At 38.2% G+C, this 22458-nt stretch overlaps 1 protein-coding gene across 3 annotated transcripts in view; it reads right to left on the bottom strand.

Moving 5' to 3' along the window:
• LOC150108476 (uncharacterized) overlaps nt 1-22458 on the bottom strand; it is a 314028-nt gene that overhangs the window by 65940 nt on the left and 225630 nt on the right. For 2 of the 3 annotated variants that reach the window (XR_016550661.1, XM_090415881.1), the window contains exon 1: nt 13528-14412. The exons of the other annotated variant lie outside the window; for it this stretch is intronic. Coding sequence is in view for 1 of the 2 variants with exons in the window: in XM_090415881.1 (XP_090272007.1) it covers nt 13528-13676 (149 nt within the window). In the remaining variant the exon portion in view is untranslated. Of the gene's footprint in view, nt 1-13527; nt 14413-22458 lie in introns of those variants that run through there. 3 annotated transcript variants of the gene reach the window in all.

Genomic DNA, 22458 nt, shown 5'->3' with positions numbered 1-22458 from the left:
CGACTACTCAACCTTACCCGAGAAACCCTCATAAATTGCTTAAGTTCTAGAGAGAATTTGAATCTAGTTTTTATAACTAAAGGGCAGACTCCACTTAGTCTTCACGAGTACATTACGGATTCCAAAGTTAGAAGGATGTATAAATGGTCAGGAAAATAGATCCAGATCTTATAACCAGAGGTAATAAGATCTGGATCCATTTTCTAGAAGTTGGATTTCATACTGCAAATATAACAGTGTTTCTTCGTAAAATGTTGATGAACCAAGTTTTAATCTGCACAGTGATGGAGAAAAATAATAAAAATAAAATAGCAGTGAGTCTGAATTATTGATATAATTCGCTATGTTCTTCATTTGGTTAAAAAAATTAAGGATATATTCACCGAATGATTAGGTGGCCTGCATTGCTCTGTGGAGATAGTGTTTACACTCATAATGCTAGGCTGCTCGAAGAAAAACGTTCTAAGTTCGATTCTAGTCGCGGACTAGAGGAATTTTTTCTAAGCCTTCTTCGACAGGTTCAAGACTTACTCGATTTCTGGTAGAGGCAGTTTTTTTTCAATTCCCGGAAGTTCGGGTTTTCATCCTATAAACTCGAGAAATCGACGTAGAATTCACACTATTTCTATATATATATATATATATATATATATATATATATATATATTGCGTTAGAGACCATGAGAAGGCAGCGGTTCTCTGCGTACTCTCCTCCCTAACTGTTAATTTTAAATCGTTGACAGTCATCGTACAGGTATTCTCTGATTGGCTAAGGGTGGAGGCTAGCTGCTTATTATTCTTTCGAAGCTAGTTAGAGATAAATGGCCTCACCTATTACCTTCGAGGAAGGATTTTTTTCTTCCAACCGAATGACTAGTTATAGACTAACTTACCACTTACGAGCTAATCATAAAAATGCAATTCGAGAGGTATGTGCAGCATCAAGCATAAAACACCTTGAAAGTTTTTATTGACATTAAACGGTCTTTTTTTCCCGATATTCGATTTCGAATTCTTCTTCATCTCCTTCATATTTCCTGTCCTCCTAGACAAACAGCTCGACAGGTTGCATCGTTCAATCAAATTTCGACCAAATTTGGAATGAAGTTGTTTGTCAAAGTGTTCAAGGCGCTTGAAAAAAAAATCAGCAAATCAGGACTAAAGTGAACAGGAATCTGATGGGATCACTTCCGCGAAGGTCTTTATAGATCGCATCGTTCAACGATTTCGAATAGTTGTTAGAAGGCTGCTTTACATGGTTCATGCAAAAAAACCGAGTGCAGTCTCAAAAAAAAAAAAAAAGAAAAGAAAAAAAGAAAATCTCGTGTAAGAAAGGTGAGCGAAAGTTGGCTGCAAGTTGACTGACATTGTTGAGAGAATGTAAATACTCCTGATCAGAAATTGATACTTCTGATTAGGGTATAATTCCAGAGATGCTAAGGGGCATAGTCGAATCCCAGTATGAACGACTGTAATGTGTGTAAAGAGCCTTCATCATTTTAATTTGCGCCATGGTCCTACAAAACCTCATCTCGCCATAACCTCTGGCTACTCAAACAGTAGTTCAGATAGAGCGGCACCACTTTACCCATTTCGCCAGTAGAGTAATAGGCCATCAGGACACCTTTTTCTTCCTGTACGAGGCAGTAGTCGTCCATTAATCTGTCATCCAGATAGACATAAAGAGATTATTAATGTACTTCGCCAGGGGTCGCTACTGGGCACTGCTCTCGGGTTAAGACTTTCAAATAAGCGATCTATTATAATGTAAATAACGTTCTTAATTATGCATTTTTCTTAAAGGCGCGATAGAAAGAAAAAAAAAAGACTGATAGTGGTGGCGATCTCGGTGTTAATCATCCATCGTGAAGCACCATCGTCTCCATGTCGCTTTCCCTCCCTTTCAGAGGACAAGACCCCTAGGTGTGGCGTCTGGAGATAGAGGAGTCTCCTCCCCATCTCAGTGAACAACAGCATTAACCACACCTATCCCGCATACAATGGCGGACTGTCGGACAAAAAAAAAAAGTACGGAGGGAGGGATTATCCCTCTCGGTCACTGATGAGGGATTGAGGCATGTGTACGAAGGGATATTACACAAACAGTTCTAAGGTAAATATTCTTACGAGGATATGAGTCATTTGCGATGTTGCCCTTCATATCAATAAGCATAAAGCTATTTTCAAATACAATCCACTGAAAGGAGAAATTATATGTGATTATGAATGAATCGGTTGAACACTATGACGTATTCAACCGATCTCTAACAATAATTAACAATTTCGATTACAACAATATTGACAACAGTAATTACTCGAAAGAAATTCTTTCAGGTGAGTGTTTGCATGAGCCCAAGGGAGCTTCCCGTATCCGTTAGAGACTGTTTAGCACGTTTCCATTTTGCCATCCAAATATGTCTCATTGTTGCAATGCAGCTGGAAAAATGCAATGTAAACATCTTGCAGCACATTTGAATAAAAATAACGCAAAAAAGCCGTTGAATTTAATTTAGTGCTAGCAGGTTTCTTTGTTAAAAAATTCAATTTCATAAAAATAAATAAATCACAGATAAAAAAAAATAAATCACAGATAAAAAAAAAAAATCCGGAATTGAAGCATTTAAGTATAAGCACAAAATGTGTTCTTTTATATCCCATATTTGCTGGGGCATAGTAAATACGAGAACCACTTAGATAATAAGACGAGGCAAATTTCAAATTTTTTTTTGATAGTGGGGAAAAAAAAAGATCAAGAACCGCTGCGTTAAATTATGATTCAGCGATGATTATCATCATGAAAATGAAGTAATTTGCGGCTGTAATGAAATGAGCCCATCATCTTAAAGAATCTTTCTCCTCCCGAGGGCTCTGCTAAACCTGAGAAAGGTGTACATTTGCTAAAAGTGAGCGCCTTTTAGTTCAGGATTTTTCGTGCATTATAAGGATGTTTCATCCTTATAATGTGAAGCATTATAAGGATGAAAGTGAAGCATTACAAAACATGGGACAGGATACTGATATCAGAATTTCCATAACTTACTCGGAAAAGAAGAAAAATCCTGAGTTGTTTGTTTAGAAACACTAATGTACATCCCTTCTAGAATGCGAAGAATCATTAGCAGGACTTTTTTTTTAGCTGAAAGAGAGCTCAGCTACTTCTCGTGTTGCACTCTTGGTCCTAACAGAATCACTAGCAAGGGTTGTATTTTGGATCTAGTAGGGTTTTATTCTCTCTGATAATGGAAGAACCTTTATTAGCGTTGTATTATTCATGTTTCAAGTGGGTATCGCGAAACGAATAAGCACCTATCTAGATTAGCTTTCTCCTCCCGTTCGCAAGCTATTCTTGGGCTCTCGACGAAGAGATTTTGCTCAAATTTCGTACCGTATTTGGAATTTTTTCAAAAATTTGTCGAGGTGCCACAATTTTGATTTCAATCTGACAGACTAAATTAGGCAAAACGAAATTATATAAAATATGTTGTTGATTATTACTGGTTTCGGGATTTGTGTAATAACATTCGAAATACCATTCAAGTGAAACTTGTTACTGACAAGTAATATTATGGGGAATACAGGCTGAACTTTTTTATTTTTTCCGGCATCGAGTTAATCAGGCTCTAACTTGACTGGGGGTATGGTTTTCCATCGGGTGCTCCAGTTTTCTCCCCTGATAAATAAAAACATTGAGTGGGTGGGTGCACATGTACGACAATGTACGACAAATAGTATAAGTTGCAGATTTAAATTGTTCGTAGAATTCAGGATGTTGGCACGTTAGATGAATTTAAGTAAGTAGAAGACCGATAATAATTATAATGATAACAAATATACCTTAATAATGGCAAATGTCATTTAATGCGAATATTCTAGAATATAATTTTCTTTACCAGTCTTCAAGAAGGGAGACCAGAAGGATTGCAGTAACTATCGTGGCATCTCTCTGCTCAGCCTGCCTGGGAAAGTGTATGCTAGGTGCTTGGAAAGACGGTGCAGGAGCATAGTTGAGTCAAAGTTCCAGGAAGAACAATGTGGCTTTCGTCCTGGTAGAAGCACAACTGACCAAATTTTCACTTTAAGGCAAGTCTTTGAGAAATCTTGGGAATATGCCAAGAATTGCTACACATGTTTTGTGGACTTGGAGAAGGCATATGACCAGGTTCCTCGGGATAAGCTTTGGCAAGTAGTACAGGAGTATGGAGTGGATGGCCAAGTGAATTAGCTGCCATTAAGTCCCTGTATGAATGCCCAGAGTTTTGTGTCAGGGTAAATAGCACAAAGTCTGAACCTTTCACAGTCTCCGTTGGCCTCCGCCAAGGGTGTGTTCTGTCACCCCTCCTTTTCATAATATTTATGGACTGGATTGATAGGCACAGCCGAGGCAGTGAGTGTGTCAGAATTGGAAGATGTAGCATTGGACGTCTGCTTTTTGCAGATGACCTAGTTCTGCTTAGTTCTTCCACAGATGACCTCCAGCGGATCCTGGATAGGTTTGTAGCTGTTTGTGCAGACGCCAGAATGAAGATCAGTGTGGCCAAAACTGAAACATTTGTGGTCTCAAGACAACCATCCCAGTGCACTCTACATGTAAGTGAAGTCCCAATGAGGCAGGTAGAGAAGTTTAAATACCTTGGGTCCATATTCACGAATGATGGAAAATGGAACGTAGAGCTAGATACTCGAATTGGCTTAGCAAGCTCAAATTTGCTGGAGCTTGGCCGTTCGGTAGTATTGAATCGGGAGTTAAACCGGCTAAAATGAGGTTCCTTCGAGGGGTTGCGGGGCTGACAAGATTCGACAGAGTCAGAAGCTCTGCAATTCGGGAAACCCTCAATACTCAACCGCTGCTTCTCCGTGTTGAGAGATCCCAGTTACGTTGGTACGGGCACCTGGTCAGAATGCCACAAGAGAGGCTCCCTCAGCAGGCCCTCTTTGCCAAGCCAGAGGGTGGGAGGCCACGTGGAAGGTCAAGGACTCCCTGGATAGATTATATCCAAAACCTTGGGTGGACACTTTTGGGAATCCCACCAGAACACCTGAGCTTGGTGGCAGAGGATCGTGACCATTGGAAGTTCCTCTTGCAGCTGTTGCCCCCACAACCCAATTAGGAAAGGTGGGCCTTGAAGATGTATGTATGTATAATTTTCTTTCAGAATTAAAGAAATTGATAAAACCTGAATTAAAAAATTAAGAATGAAGTAAACCCGATTAGCCTGTCATGCGCGCACAAACCTATATCAAAACGCCTAGGGAAGGAACATATTATGATAGTATTATATGTTTAAATACAGGAGATGAGTGATACGTATGGATTTAAATTATTCCGACGAATGAGCATTTCTTAAAAACAGAAAAGAGATCCCTGGCAAGAAACATTCATGTGTTAAACGAGAATTCCGGTTTTCGGACTAACACACAGTCTAAAAATTTGACTTTCTTTCAAGGCAAGAAATCAGGAAGTCTTGTTTGTCTACTAACAGAGCACGAATTAGCTCTTGTTAAAGATTCTGCGAACATAATGCTATTCTGAGTAAGAATGGAACAAGCAGGTCGTACTTTGGGATACCTATTTTAAAGATAACTACTGAGCTATTACATAATACGTGTTTTTATTGTTGGAAGGCGCCTTCACTCGGTAGCATCTTCTTCCGTGTGTGCAGTCAAGTTCGGGTGCATGTAGGTGAACGAATTCTCACCAACAAGCCACGACTCGGTTCAAGAGTGGTAATTACCAGCTGGCACTTTTCTGTCGTCTCGCGCCAGATTCCAGCAAGAAAAGTCACGTCAATTGTTACCTTCATTATGTTGGAGGACACGCCTCTTCCAATTTCGTCATCTCTCTCCATTTATAATTCACACACACACACACACACACACACACACACACACACACACACACACACACACACACACACACACACACACACACACACACACACACACAGAGAGAGAGAGAGAGAGAGAAACAACTTAAGACCAATGATGATGGATTAAACTATTGTCATCCTCTTTAGTCATTCTGTTCTCAACAGGAAGACTTCCGTTCATTTGTTATTCATTTGTTACGCATTTATCGGTAACTTAAAATTTTGGTTCTCACTTTAGAGCAGTGAGGTTTTTTAATTATTTGTTGAGGTACCCAACTTTAAAATTCGCCCGACGTTTTTAATACCTTATATGATAAATACCGAGAAATGTTTATTAACTATTGTTACACAGGAAAGGTGTTAATATAGCGCACTATTATTAATTCCGTGAGATGAGTAAGGATTCCCCTTCTACAGACCAAACATGGAACTTTTACATATCTTCGGACCTCCAATAAGAGCAAGTTGGTGGCCTTAAACCGAGAGATGAAAATCTTTCACAACCTGTTGGTTGCAGAAATAGATATTTCCAGCCCAGTGATTTATTTTTATGGAACAGAAACCCACTTAGACACCGGAATGCAAATAAATAATTTACTAGATAAAATTAATGATTTACGAGCCAATGTCTCGCTACCTTAAGCTAGCATTATCAGAGGCAAAAATGACCTAGATAACAAGGACAGATATGATATAATATGACGGTATAATTTTACATAGATTTTGGCGCACCGACCTATCTACCCATCAGCATTAACAACAGGAATCTCTATGAAGAGCGTCGCTGTCGCCCTCCATGCACGTGACTGTCTTTGTTATCCAGGTCATTTCGGTATGTCTTCACTGAGTGTAGTTTCAAAGTGTCTCTGATAATGCTACATTGAGCTAGAGAAACGTCCGCTTGTAAATAATTAATTTTAGTTCAAGAAACTTCGACATGAATAATAGCAACAGCTACGGAAATTTAAATTTATATTTATTTCGTATTCCTTAACCATGCTAACAACAAAATCTGGTCGTGTAATTCATTAACTGTGTATATTGTGTAGAATATAATGTACAAGTCACATTTGCTTTCCACATCTTTTCAAAAATCTTATTTGACGATCAACCGCAACATAAACCAGTCCCATTCCTAATATACACTGGAAGAATATTTCGCTCTGAAACTTTGCCCATCACTTTGTCTAAAGTTTGTAGCCACACCTAATAAATCTTCCGAACATGAGCGTATACTGAAATGGTCCACTAAGATTCTTCGCAAATGCTTTATTTGCTTATCCTATCCATTCTTTCCTTTTTATAGACTATGCACTACTCCTGGCCAGTAGCAATGGCGGCAGTAGCGACCTCTGACCAGCTGTCAGCATTAGCCACAGGGGAAGCTTATAAATACAACTCCCTTTCTGCCACTGTACGAAGTCACATGTCAATTTTTTTTAGGCATCCCAGTGACGTTCAGTTTTAATCATATCGAGACAAGAACTCAGACAACACGTGCAGGAAAGGGCTGGGGGGGGAGGCAGAATTCTTCTAGCATTAGAATTCTGTTCATCTAATAAATACGTGATCAAGCGTTAGTAAAATACCACGCAATGATTTACTTAGGCTGTCATGTGGGAGAGACCTGTTTCCTGGTAGTTAAAATAATAAAACAAAGACACGATAGGAGTTACTGGTCAAAGTTTATATTTCCCGGAAGAAAAATCTGAAAGGCATTCCTTTATTTTTTTTTTCTTTTACAGGGGTTTCATATTAAATAATATTTTCTTAAATAATTTCTATATTATAGTGATTTCTTTTTTCAGTTTATCTCTTAAAACTGTTTAATATTAATCGATAAAAGCAGTAAAATTAACCCTTATTCAGAGCTAAAATTCTGATCTTAAACAAACTAAATACAGATGCTTATAGTAAAAAATACTTAATTCTTTCCTGAATCTGCAAAAACACGTAACAAGAATGACACCAGTTATTTAATGGAAGAATAATTTTTGATACCATCGATCTCATTCCCGAGCGTTGATCCCCAGAGAAATCCACCCCAGTATTCAATATACAAACAAATCAATAGCAAATGAACAATGGATGAGGGCAAGAACTCACTGGCCAGTCTTTGAGGGAAACGACTATGCTGACCTCTGTGGGGAATATATCTCAGATATTATATTCCATTGGTATGGTAATTTTTTTTTTCTTCTATAGTGGAATTCGATATAAAAAAGGGGGAAAAGCAGACAAAAAAAGTAACACTGATTTGGTTCACGTTTTGTAATTATCTTCTATAATCACATTACAAATAGCGACATACCATTAGAGTAATCTGTTTTTAAGATTTTCCTTGATGATATCAAAATGCTGAATTTCAGATACTTTAAAATTTCTTTTAGAAAAGAAAGCTGTACTTTGCTTTGGAAATGTGGTAAGCTGCAAGCGAGATCTAGAATAATTTTGCTAACTTAAAGAATCTTGCAAAATATTCTTGGAGGTTAAATTCGTCTCCAACATCTTGAATTCTTTTTTCTGAATGAATATCCGTTTTCGAAACTTTCAAGCGCCCTCTAGTTTCGATGTCGTATTTCATGAAAGTTTTTGATGGATGGATCACTGGCTTTCGTGTTATTATACTATTAATGTGTTGCTATGGCTACTCCAGCTCGCATTCCTGACGTTGATTTGCAGGAGCCATGCGTTCACATAACACCGTACTTGAGGTCGTTCAGTTAGTTACCAAACAGTTGGCTTCTACCCATATACCCTTGACATTATCGATCTACAGAGACATCTGGCGGAATTTTTTCCATTACAAAGTTTTCTCCAACACGTGAGGCGGTGCAATTTTTCTGTTCCTCCGAGGCATAGAAAGCAATCATTCTTATAAAGATTAAGAACACGTAGCAAGCGGCAGGAGACTGATTGGAGGTGTAAGTGACACGCGCTCCGTCTTCAAATGGAACATACGAGAATGAATGCCTACTGTAACCATGTTTCCATAGCGACTGTATACATCTGTGCGGTATTCCTAAACGTTTCCATAGCAACTTCGGCAATTGGAAATGTAACCGTCAGGTCTTTGAGAGATGCTCTTCTTATTGTTTTATGACGAAGAGAAAATACTTTGAGAGCCTTGATTGGCGATGAGATCTCGGAGGAAATGTCTGCGTTAAGATCTGCGCGCGTGTGCAGCCTCAAGTTGCATTCTTACTTGCTGATGTATCGAAGAGTTTTTCCCGCTTTTCAGAAGCGCTGCTCGATTTTACTGATGGATGGAAAAACTGGGCAATAAAAAATTCAACACCGTAACTTTTGAAGTCACACTGCTGTAGCTGGGCCACTTGGAAAATTTTTGCCAACGTAACGGTTTTAGTTGCCGATGTAAATATTGAGTTCAGTTCTGTCAGTGGATTATGGTTTGCTTCTATAAGCATGCATAAGGTTGTTGTATAAGAGACCAAGATGTAAAGGCAATAACAGTAGCGATTTCATCGGATTTAAATAATGATGCATTTATGAAATAAGATGGATAAATTTGTCCTTAAATAAATAAATCAAATAATACACCGACTCGCTTTTTTACACACCAAACCTTATTACAACATGGGTCGATTACTAAATAATCATAACTACTTAAATATAAAATCGATATATATAGTGTAGAAATAAGTATTGGGATATCACAAGGTTTCAGACAAGCTTAACCCTAAAAATTACACCGCACACACCTCCTCAAGTCCTAATTACTTTTTTCATCCTTTTAGGCATATTATTTACCAATTTTAATAGTGAAAGTCGCAATTGGGACTATTCTTCTTTCAATATTCTATATACTACTAACTACTGGAAACATATCACTCGTTTAGCCCACTTTTCAAGCTCATCCAAAAGGTGGTAATGAGCTGAAGTCGGGAATATAGGGACCAGTTGTTGTCATGTTGGAAGAGATATGGATTTGTTCCATAAAACTAATGTCGTGATGAAGGAAGCACTGTATTATCCAGAGTATTGTATGTCCTTCAACATTCATCGTTCCAGACACTATCATGAAAGATTCGAATCCAAAACTGAAAAAAAAGATTATTACATCTCCGCCACCAAACTTTACAACTTGTACAGTGTATCAGGGCATGAGATATTCTCCAAGACACCACTACTTCCACATTCGTCCACTTGAACGGAAAGGGAGTAGGACTCATCGCTCCATAAATCACCAACTTTAGACGCTAAATCTTTAATTATGTGTTAAATAAAATTTATGTTTTTTTTTTTCAATTAGAAATTAAAAAAATAAAATAGCCTGTCATATGAAGAAGAATGATGGCGTGTTCCATTCGTTAAATGCTGGTTTATGATCAAAGTTCAGCAGGATAAAAAATACTTCAAGTATTTTGAGAATCATTAAAATAGTACGAAGAATATTTTAATTTTTTTTTTATTCCAGCTAGGAAAAAGGGTTTAAAATACTTTTGAAAACATGTGAGTATATTTTAGAATGCTTTTTAATGTATACAACATTTTTCTAAAGTGAGAATTCTTAATTAACCGACATAATCAAAAATCATATCAAACGATTTTGGTTGGAGAGGGGATATGTAGCAGAGAGGATGAAGTTCCTCAAAAGGTATTTATGATCGCTTCATTTGAAAAAAAAAATGACATCTATTTCTTCTAGTTGATGGTTTTTCTAGTTTATTTGCTGTTTTTAGTAGTTTTGACTGCTTTGTCGATTTGCTTGATAACACTTTGTTTAATAACTGAAATTATTTTGGTTTTAGTGGTTGCTTTGGAAGTTTGGAAATAAAGCTTTTTTTTAAAAAAAAAAAAACCTTAAGCAAACAGTATCTACTGATGAGCAGTACTAACGCTGCCTCGGACACGTGCGTAGTTATGAGAATTCCCCAATAATCTGTACAACAGTCATCGGGGGAAGTTAATTTCCAAGATCCGCGCGCGCTTCGTTAGTCGCTGATCATCAAATATTCATTACGGTTTTTATGTTTCCGCTACCATGCGATATTTGTGTATGTGATATCATCGATCTCAATGCACTGTAGAACACACACCAGCGGAGAAAGCGTCCGCGACCCGAACGTGGATGAAGTCGGGGATATTCAACCGGTAAAGTCCCGCGTGACAGGAATTGATTTGCCAATCAAAACATACGTACAGCGCTGTGCTATACGAATCGGTTCTTGCAGATGAAGGAAAGAAAGAGAAAGAGAGAGTTGGCTGGGATAGTGAAGAGGTTGATGTTTGATAGCCCTTAGACATGCGTTCTGACAAAAAAAGGAAAAAAAAAACATTTTCTTGTTTTAGGAAGAAATTCGGTAACTTTTTTAAACTACAAATGTTGAGTCATAACGAGGAACAATTTGATATGAAAATGAAATCCATAAAGGTAAATTCCTAAGGAGTTTCCATGTCAATGATTTACAAAAAAACTGTCGATATTTGACTAATTTTTTTGCAAGCGTCTTCTGGTACCTAGTTGACTCGAGGGTTTAACTGAATGTGAAAATAAAAATTGGAGCAGGAAGATGGAAGTGATGTATTATTTGGAGATGCACCAGCCATCGACGCTATCAAAAAGTATAATCGTCACCATGTTAAGGAACACTGCGAATGTGTACCTCAACCAAATATATATGCCTGAAGGTGATTTTAAAAGAAATATACGCATGTCTTAAGATCACCTTGTTCTTTTATGTACAATGTTTTTCAAAAGAAAATAAATAAATAGTTTTATTCGTTAAGTACAACTTTTTGTTCTTCAAATTAATATTTCTGTGATTATTTTGTTCTCAGTACGTGGCGTTCCAAGTCTTTTTTGGTTTTTCATAAACACCATCCTAATTTCAGTTTCTATCCACACCCAAATCGGATCTTTACACTTCTGTTTCGTATATCTTTTATATTTTAAATTCTTTGCATTATTTGAGGATTCATTCTCTTTAGATGTTTCAACACCGTTTCAAGGAACCGACCAGTTTTCTCATCAGTATTTTCCAGTTCCAAATGAGGTCTTATAATGGCATTGCTTATGTTTGTATTAGTGATTCTAAACAAAGCTATCGCATAAAATGTTTTAACCAATTTTGCACATGAATTTCGTATTATTTATTTAATCATGGCATAGTTTTAAATGAACTTTATTTTAATTGAAAATAAAGTTGATTGTCTTAATAATCAGTAAGTTCTCATCCAGATGACTTAAAGAGAGCCGACTGGTGTCCGTACGTTATCTCCTACCCAAGCTCTTTCTTGTTAAATCCGCTTGAACTGCTGCAATCGATCACAAACTGACGTCTGCTGCCAGCGCGGCTAGTATTAGTCGTGATTGCAGACATAATAATCCCTTCCACTAAGACAGACACGACACCTTGACAGGTTTCAAGGTTATGTTCATGCCAATCCAATATTCTTTACAGCCACTTTGATGCAAACAACCATCCCATAGAGAAGATTTTCAGCAAATAAAGTCAAGACATTTTTTCCGTTTTCTCTCTGATGCAGACAACATTTCAGTCATTCTATCTGATACCAGATTAGTCCGGTAGTATAAATTCGTAAATTGCTCTTCAGTAATTAATTCAGGATAAATCAACAAGGGTTTTAATGACATCCACTGGATAAGTTTTAAGCAACCGTTTAATGATTCAACAAGTGCTTCGTGTGGAGCTAAAAATCACATCCTAATTATAAGACACACACTAATTAGTGTTTAGTGCTTCCTCAGATCCGATGTCAATCAAAGAGGCGAGACGAAAAAACTTATTGCGAAAATCTCACAAGACAGTGTTTGCTTAGGCTTCTCCGAAAGAGATATTTACAATAAAAAAAGATCATCTCAAGAACCTTTCATTAAAATATTCAACTATCCAAACTATAATAATGTATTAGTGTATTAATCTAATCCATAGAGACAGTCATTTATCTTAAATACTTCCCGTGTCAAACTAGCAGGCAGTAAAGTTGTCAGAGTCAATTTAAAAATCCAAACTGATTTCTAACATACATATAAAAATACAAAACAAACCTGAAGTTTGACTTCCAAACTTTATTCATCGTCAATAAAAACTCATTAAGCACTGGAAAGTACTCCTGCAAATCTTGAAGAAGAATCAAGAATCTCCTGATAGTCCTTTTCACGGCTATTCATGTAATCTTTGGAGATTTTAGAGTCGCAGGATATTCAAGGAATAGAAAGTTTTTTTAGACTACTTACAAAGTGTATTTTATGTGGAGGTCTCCTTCATCTTCCTCCATCTCCGAGTCAGCGATGTCTCAGAATTTCAAACTCAAATTAGTCAAATTCATTAAGAGAACATTACGCAACATTGGTTTATGAGTCTCTCGGTAATTATTTGCGAACATTGCGAAAATATTAGGTTTAAGCGACTGAGGTTAACGTAATTATATCCTTGGCTTTGAGTCCGTACTGAATATTCACACTTAAAAAGAATCGAACTTGTTTTTCATCATTGTTCTTATTCAGGTCAAGAACATGGTAATGAAAATACAAACTGAGACGTTCAAAATATTAAGACATCAGTTGAGACATTAACACAGTGATAAGTAACCACACCTCTATTTATCGTCTGCTTTGTACATTACCTACTGTCAAATAAACTTTTAAAAAAAATAACAATAACAAAGAACTCACTCGGCATGTTTGATGTCTATAGTTGACTTCTTCCGACCATATAAGTGACGATACAACTTGTAGTGGTCTCCGTAGATCCAGCACACCTTCCACCACTGGCGACACACCAACACTGCACCGCTTCGAACCGGCTTTGAGCGCGCGGACATTTCGACAAACGGAAAGAGCACATCAGCGGAGCGACCAACACATCGGGATGACCAACAGGAATATCACTCATAAAAAATAATGGCAACGATGAGGGGAAGAAAGGAGGGATGAATTCAAGTAGCGAAGTAATACGTAAGTGTTATTTAAGAGTTGCTTTCTTGAAGTTGGCGAATAACCTGCTCACTCCTGTGTGACAACGCATAGTCTGTTCCTTACTTGGGTGGGGGGGGGGGGGGAGAAGCAGCCGATTATGCAGAGAAGTATCGTAAACAACGTCCAATTAGCGGTGCTAATGGCACAGTTCCGGTGGGGTGCGGGCTCCGAGTACATACATATGTAATAGGGAACACTTAATTGCTATCAGCTCCGAGAGAAAAAGAAAGAAAAAAAAAAGGTGCGTACAGTTGTTTTACTCCTAAGATGCGCTGTTGAGTCGAAAAGAGGGAACTGACTTTCTTCGAAGAACGCTTCACAGAAAGAGAAGGAAGCGTCTCTTTACATCCCGTTCTCTTGAAAGAAAAAAATTAAAAATCTTGGCGCAGGATAGCGGACATGTCGGTCATCCGCTGGTGAGAGCGATGGAATAGTCCTGCGCAATTTTCAAGAACCGTAGGTCCAGCCCATCATTAAGACAAGGTACAGCGCCCACCTGACCTCCAAAAAAGTCCGCTGCGAATAAGGTGTGGTCGTTTGAGTGTTCGAGCAAGATACACGTATCGGGACAGCAGCAGCACCTGCGTTCACAAGACCGCTACGTAGCCATGACACGGATGGAAGTGAGATAGGAAGGATTATTTAGGAGCAACGCCTACCTTCCGATCGCTGTTCGGTTCCCTAGCGAGAGAGGGGGGGGGGGGCTTCAATTCTAATTAACGTGTGCACATACGAGTGTTTCCCATCATACTACACCCTTCTGACAACAACACCTGTGATCGAATTGCTCTACCGTCGATCGAATTCTTATACTGTCTTTAAAAGTCGTGTTCTAAAACTATTACATGCACCCACACAACTAGTATTTGCGCATGACAACACAGCTGAACTGTTTCTGCTTTATTTTTTTTTCACCTTGGCATTGGATGGCATTCCACGCGGAAACACGTGATCTGTTAAAAATGGGTAACTTGGTCTGCCAAATAAACCACGTTTGCACTGTTGATTCTATTAGTAATTCACTTCTTTTTATAGAAGGATGATCGTGCCTCTATTTCAAAGCATTCCATCCGTTCCTTTTAGCGTAAGAGAACTGCCAACGTCGCGATCCACACATCGCACCTCACGAAAAGTAGCGCTCACTCACTCACAGTCACATAATGAAGTTATTTATAATGAAACTGACTGGGAGAAGAACTGTCTGTCGACAGACGTCACTAGCGAACAGCTGAACACTAATTGCCTTTCCGCTATAAACTGGACCAGTCCACCAATGCCCAGAGAGGGAACTAAAAGATGTTGCTAAGCGCTTGAATGGTGACAATACCTTGTAGGATGGACACCGTAACTTTAATAAACGATTATTGTTGTGTCTGTATGCTAGCGATGAAATGCTTTAGCTTTTCCCTGCGGGGACAAACCAAGAGTGTAACGAAGCGTGGAAATAATTTAACCCTAGGGACCAGTGCACTGTGTAATAACCACTTAGGGGTATTAAGTAAAAAACATGGGTAAATCATCAATTAATGTCACAACATATTCCTTCAAAATGTGCACACTACCTATCCAAAAGTATGGGAACGGTTACTGTAGTGCTTGCCTGTAGCAATAATGAACAAAGAATAGTGGCATGAACAGTAACGCCAGTCGCTACAAGCGTATAAAAGTTAGTTTTCGCCCTTTTCATTGAGGTAACTGCTTTGTGAGCAGTGCAGGAGACAGCAGAATCCAACAGTTTCTTGTCATAGCACTTTCTTTTAATCCAAGTCTTCCCTCGGAGTTACTACTTCACGACACACAAAACATGACGTTATCAAAATCTTTAGTAGAAATTAAATAAAGAGATCGCGAATGATATATGAATCATTTTCTACGGTGGCAGTTCGGGAGAAATCACCACGGAGGTTCCAGTAACTTTATAAAAAGAGCGAAAAGCATGAGGAGGAAAATTCGGAAACAGCTGAAGGGTGTGTGGTTTACAAGCGTGCAAAGGGTACTCCAAATACTGTATAGTTATAATTGGCGGAGGTTAGCATGTCCACTTTGCAATCAACATGGTGTGGATTCGAATCCTGCTGCGAACGTGGATGTTTGCGATTGCCTTTAGGTGGGAGATGAATTTCATCAACCGTTGTAAAACTATCATCCTGATTACTGGAGGCCTGAAGTGGCTTGAAAAAGTTCCATGTTTGGTCTCTAGTAGAGCAGGGTTACCCGACTATGTAAGAATGCATTAAAAATACAAAAAAATAAAAAATATAAACAGATCCTTAGCACTATAGGTTTACGACCTTTTGTAGGTGGGAGCACTTAAAAAAGCACAAAAAATCAGGTAAAACAGGAATTTTATTTATTTATTTATTTTTCATCAAACAGTACGCATAGAAATGTAATGGACTAGTTCAATTTCTGATAACGATTAACTCAATAACGTGAGAAACAAAAACTCACAAGTTCTCTTAGCATTAAAACATCCAAATTCAAAAGATTAAGAGGTCACTCTCTAGAAATATCCCAAATGTGGTGAGTAACAACGCTAGCCTCTTCGTGAATGAGTCATGGCGCTAACTAACGAACCAAAGCCAACAGTCCGTAAACCTTGCCGATGGCGCCCACTTGTGGCTTGTCTAGGAGCCCGAAACGCACTCATATAACGCTGTTTTATTTAATTTATTATTCGTTTATTTTTTTTTTAAACTATTCAATTAGCAATGAGGCTGTTTTGGTAAGGATAGGAAAAGAACACAGCAGAAACGCTTTCCTCAGATGGAGGGCCCAAACAGGGGAAAAAAAGTTTCGGAACCTGTTTTAAACAGATGTAAAATGTTTATATAATAAACAATATTAATTTGATACAATAGCATATAATAATTCACAAATACGTCGTTGAACACACTTAATGTTTTATTATTGTTATTCATTAGTACCAAAGCTATCGAAGGAATGATTTTAAATTAGATCAGTTCTACAGTTAAGACGGGTTCGCGTTCGGGAATGGCAAATTCAAACAGAGAACGGTTCGAATTATAATCGGAATGGATGGTAAAGTAAGAGTTGAATAGAATTCGTCCGTAATCCAGGGGCGTTCATGAAAAATATAATCAAAGTATGAAGTTCTAAGGGGTAAGGATTAATTTCTTTACTGGGAATTATTCCAGGGTAAAGACATGCTCAATACATCTCTAATACAGAGACTTGGCCTCTTCTTTACCAAGACCGTACTGCGTGGCGAAGAGACACATCCTTTCAGAGGTGCCCCGGTTTTCACAGAACAGTGTGGATCCAGACTGGAAAGTCGAAAAATAGTCGGCAAACCACCTCTGTACCTTGCCAAGAACATTCTGTAAACGTGCCAAAAATGAGAAAGTACGATATGGTGCTGGATGGTAAGACCCCCAGGACTGAAGGCATCCAACATGCAACTGGGGGAGAACAGAGGGCTTCCACAAGTAGAACTAGATTTTATGATGTGTCCAAGTCAAACCCGGAAGGAAGCTTGGTTACGGATGTTGCTGGTTGGAAAAGGGGAGGCTCCCTGTTTCACAAGAAACCATAGGATTGGAACTTGGAATGTTAGAAGTATGAACCAAGGTAAGCTGGAAATAATAAAGATGGAAATAGAGTGCAAGAAGCTGGATAAAATGGGAGTAAGTGAACTTAGATGGACAAGAATGGGCCATTCTCAGTCAGGGGGACTATATGGTGTATTACTCAGGACATGAGAGAAGTCGTAAAAATGGAGTATCTTTCTTACTCAGGAAAAAGATGGCTAGGTATGTATTAGGTTATAATCCAGTGAGTGACAGAATCATTTCCCTCAGAGTGAGTGGACATCCAATGAATATGATCATCATTCAGGTTTATGCACCTACTACAGAGGCACCAGAAGAAGATTTTGAAGAATTTTCTTGCAAGTTACAAGAAGTGATAGATGCAACACCAAAGCGAGATTTATTGCTACTTATCGGAGAATGGAATGCAAAAGTGGGAGAGACCAAGGAAAAAGGAAAACAGGTCGTTTTGGTTTAGGTATTCGCAACACTGCAGGGAAGAGACTATTGTTGAATTTTGTGCGGAGTATTCTTTGTTTGTTGCTAACACCTGCTTTAAACAGCACAAAAGAAGATTGTACACATAGATATTACCTGATGGACAATACATAAATCAAATTATATACTTGGATAAAGAAGATGAAGAAGTGCAATTCAGTCTGTCAAGACTTTTCCAGGTGCAGACTGTGGAACAGACCATGAATTATTAGTGGCTACGATATATGTAAAATTACGGAAACTGAAAACAACACAAATGTTATTCAGATATGATCTTGGAAATATACCAGCTGAATACAATATTAGTATACAGAACAGATTCAACACGCTCAATTTGTGTGAAAGAGAACCAGATGAACTGTGGGAAGAGATTAAAGATATAATTAAAACAGAAACAAAGAAGATTATTCCAACAGTTTGTAAGAAGAAAAAGAAGTTCAATGGCTGTAGAAGATGCTGTCAAAACTGCCCCGGAAAGGAGGAAAATGACGGCCACAGGAAATTTGCAGGAAGGATGGCATTTGAATGCAGAGTTTCAACGACAAGCCAGAAGAGACAAGGAAAAATACTTTAACCAGGAATGCCAACAAATAGAAGACCAAAACAAGAAACGAAAAACAAGGGTCACTTGCATTAGCTCACGCTAAGTGTTCGCCTATACTTTATAGTTTACTATATTCGGCAAGAAACTCTGATTCCAATCTTTGAGTTTCTTATTCGGTTTTAAAACTATGTGGGATTTAATATCCCCTTAATTTAAGTAATGTTTTCATTGCCGAAATGAAGCTTATTAGCTATTTATACTTAAGAACAACAAGAGATATTTTCAAAAAGATCAGAGAACTAACAGGGAAGTTTAGTGCCAAGGTGACAATATTCGAAAGTAAACGCAAAGGATATCTTACAGAAGCTGCAGGCATCAAAGAAAGATGGAAAGAGTATACAGAAGCCCTTTACAGAAAGGACTCCAAAATTACATCACTGATTTCTCATGCAAGTAAAGTCTTACTTAAGATCATTCAGAAAAGACTGGAACCATTCATGAAGAGAGAAATGCCAGATGAACAGGCAGGATTTCGAAAAGGCAGAGGAACAAGAGATCAAATCGCCAATGTGAGATGGATAATAGAAAGAGCACAGGAATATCAAAAGAATGTCTACCTTTGTTTCCTTGACTTTTGCAAGGCTTTTGACTCTGTAGATCATGTGAAACTGTGGAATGTGTTAAGAACAATGGGAGTCCCAGAGCATTTCATTATCCTTCTGAGGAATCTTTATTATGAACAAGAAGCTACTGTCCGAACAGATCTTGGAGAAACTGAGTATTTCACAATAGGTAAAGGGGTGCGACAAGGATGTATTTTATCTTCGTACCTGTTTAACTTGTACAGCGAATATACTTTGAGAATGGGGGGGGGTGGAGGAGTCTTCAGTTGGAATTAAAATTGGTGGAAGAAATATTAATAATTTGAGGTATGCAGATGATACCACCTTGCTAGCAGAATGCAAAGAAGATTTGGAGAAACTTATTATGAAAGTTAAAGAAGAAAGTGATAAGTATGGTCTTAAACTTAACCTGAAAAAGACAAAAGTTATGGAAACATGTGAACTTAATGACTTTGAAGTAGATGGGAAGTAAATGGAAATAGTTAGCAATTTTGTGCTCCTAGGATCCCGAATTAATAAAGATGATTATTGTACTGAAGAAGTTAGAAGATTATTACTCGGAAAGAAAGCAATAACAAATTTAAGCAAGATCTTTAAAGATAAAAGATATTAGCCTGCAACAAAAATCAGAATCGTGAAAGCAATGGTATTCCCTGTGGTGCTGTATGAATGTGAAAGTTGGACCCTGAGAAAGAGCGAAAGAAGGAAAATAGATGCAGTTGAATTATGGGTTTGGAGACGCTTACCATGGACTGCAAAGCAAACCAATAAATCAGTGATAGACAGAATAAAGCCAGATTGCTCCCTTGAAGCTCTGATCATCAAGAAAAAATTGTCTTACTTCGGACATATTATGCGAGCAAATGACAGTCTGGAGAAGATGATGCTTGCTAAAGTTGAAGGAAGCAGAAGAAGAGAAAGACCAAGAATTAGATGGGTGGATGGAGTTAAAGAAGCAACTGGAATGCGCTTGGAAATTCTGAAAGATATGGCCAGGCACAGGTCTGAATGGAGAATGTATGTTCATTGGATCACCAAGAGTCGAAAACGACCGATGGAACATAACAAAAATTAAGTTCCATGTAAGACGCCTTGCTTTAAAAAGACGAGACAACATACGGTGTTGTTAAGGGGAAAAAAATAATAAAGCTTTTATTTATTTTCTTTCCTGAATTTTGAATATGTATAATCATATTTAAGAGGATAATAATGCGTGGATTCATAAAGTGAAACTTCGAACTAATTAAATTTAATTAAGGAAAGTAGAGCGTCTAATATACAAATAGAGATAAATCGGAAGCGTTTCAGAAAAAGAAGAAGTCAGTGTGATTATTGACCTGACTGTCACGCAACTCTATTACTTGTCCAGACTGTCGCCATACGCAGCGAGCCAGCATTTTCTTAAATCGTCATGATACACGGAAGAGACGCCAATAAACAAGGAAGTATAATATTATTTGGCAGCACGTAAAATTATACGTCGAGTAGACGAGGGGAAAGAAAATGGAATATAGAGAGCTGAAAAGTCACTTAATTATTAAAAAAGTTCGGGAAAGAGAGAGACTATTACATTGCCGCGGAACTTCCGTAGCAGATTTCAATATGAAGGTCTCTGACCCATCTTATGAACGACTGACTATGTGGTCACTGCGGGCCCCACTTGGCAAGACCATTAACATACCTTTGGTTCATGCAGCAAGGCAATAGCATCCCATCTATGTGCGCTTTCCGTTGCTGCAGGAGCAAGAATGCCGCGCTATTACTTTTGCCTAAAAGCTAGTACATACACCCCTAGTGACAGATAGTAGGGTCAATTGGAAATAGATGTTCTGAAACGACACCTAGTGACGATATCTGCTGCTGATTTTAGACGTTTCTTTTTTTATTTATTTATTATTTATTTTTTTTGTTGTTGTTGTTGTTTGCTTGTTCTGACGAAGGATAATGATTCATCAACGTCTGGGGAATGCTTTCACGTGAGAATTTGGTTTTGATGTGAAAGTCTTTGTCAAGTTTGTAAGTTTCAACAATGACTGTGAACAAACAAACAAGAAAGTAAAAAAAAAAAAAAAAAAAAGAAAGAAATTCACAGAGATGTCTAGTTTCCGAGGCAGATTGCAAAACCGCCTTTTAATGTATACTGCTCCTTGGAAATACACGTAACTCGGCAATAAATAAAGATGCTAAAAACTTTAGTCAGTAGACTGATGTGTTTAATTGCCAGTGTTAGCTGCCTCAGACAACTAATAGCGAAATTAAAACAACATTGAAAACAGTCATAGACAGCTTCGAGTACAGAGTTCTGTTGTTTAAAACTCTCTCTCTCTCTCTCACACACACACAGACACACACAAACCCCCCCAAAAAAGCGTCCCCGTCTCCTTGAAAAATTATCCTGAAATGTGATTAATGAACAAGCGATGCCAAAAGAAAGAAGAAAGAAAGGTTTTTTTTTTTTTTTTTAAATAGCAGCACAAATGCAGTCTCGAAAGCGGAACGAAAGAATTTTCCTCCGTTCGCCATTAAACCGGCTTCTATAAATGCATGCATGCAATACAGCTTTGTCTCTACTTCACTTCAGCTATCGAATTGTAGAGAAATGGAGAAGGGACATTGACCGGCATCACAGTTCCATCTCCTGCACCCATTTGATGTCGCATCACGATCAGTAGCGGTGACCTACTGCCAGTATTAATGTCCCAGTTGACCTCTTCAAGTTTTTGGCTTCCATCTCAAGGGAAGACAAAGTTGTGGGCACGAGACCATCCAGATGAGTAAGAGCCACTGGGGAAATCATTACTCTAGAATTCCTTGTAGGGGCATCGTTTAAAGGTGAGGTCGTGACAAGAAAATTGACCGTGTTGGAGTGATTTGCAGGTAGGCGTGTAAATCAGCCCACTTCTACGAATTGTTTATTTCAATGAAACATGTGGGAGACGAACAAATTTCTTAGTCACAACAACTTGCGATTAAGGATAATTGGTCGTGATCGGGAAGGCCACAGGTGGTGTAAGTCATTGCTAGGCCAGGCACCAACAAAAAAAATGAAATATCTGTAATCAAGGAAAATATTTCTTACTGTATTACCAAGGATATCAGTCAGATTGCAGCCGCTAGAGGTCTCTAGTATTCACACGCGATCATCTAGAAGAGTGTTTCTCAAAGTGTGGTAAGCGTACCCCCGGGGGTACGTGAAAGGTCGTTAGGGGATACGTGGCAATTTTCGGCTTTGCATAATTAAAGGAGTCATTATATTTTTCAACAAATGAAAAAAAAATATTTTTCAACAAATCCCGCGCGGTTAGCCTAGTGGCTTTACGCTTCGCAACCATATGCCTGGGGAAGGAGTGTCCCAGGTTCGATTCCCGTTGTAGACGTGAGGAATTTGAGGATCTTCCTCAGGCATAGCCGG

This window comes from Typopeltis vanoorti, chromosome 3 (assembly GCF_054136105.1).
Source record: "Typopeltis vanoorti isolate ZY-2024b chromosome 3, IOZ_Tvanoo_1.0, whole genome shotgun sequence".
Taxonomy (NCBI): domain Eukaryota; kingdom Metazoa; phylum Arthropoda; class Arachnida; order Uropygi; family Thelyphonidae; genus Typopeltis; species Typopeltis vanoorti.
Note: the sequence above shows the minus strand (reverse complement) of the source record. Positions and strands in the feature narration are given on the sequence as shown.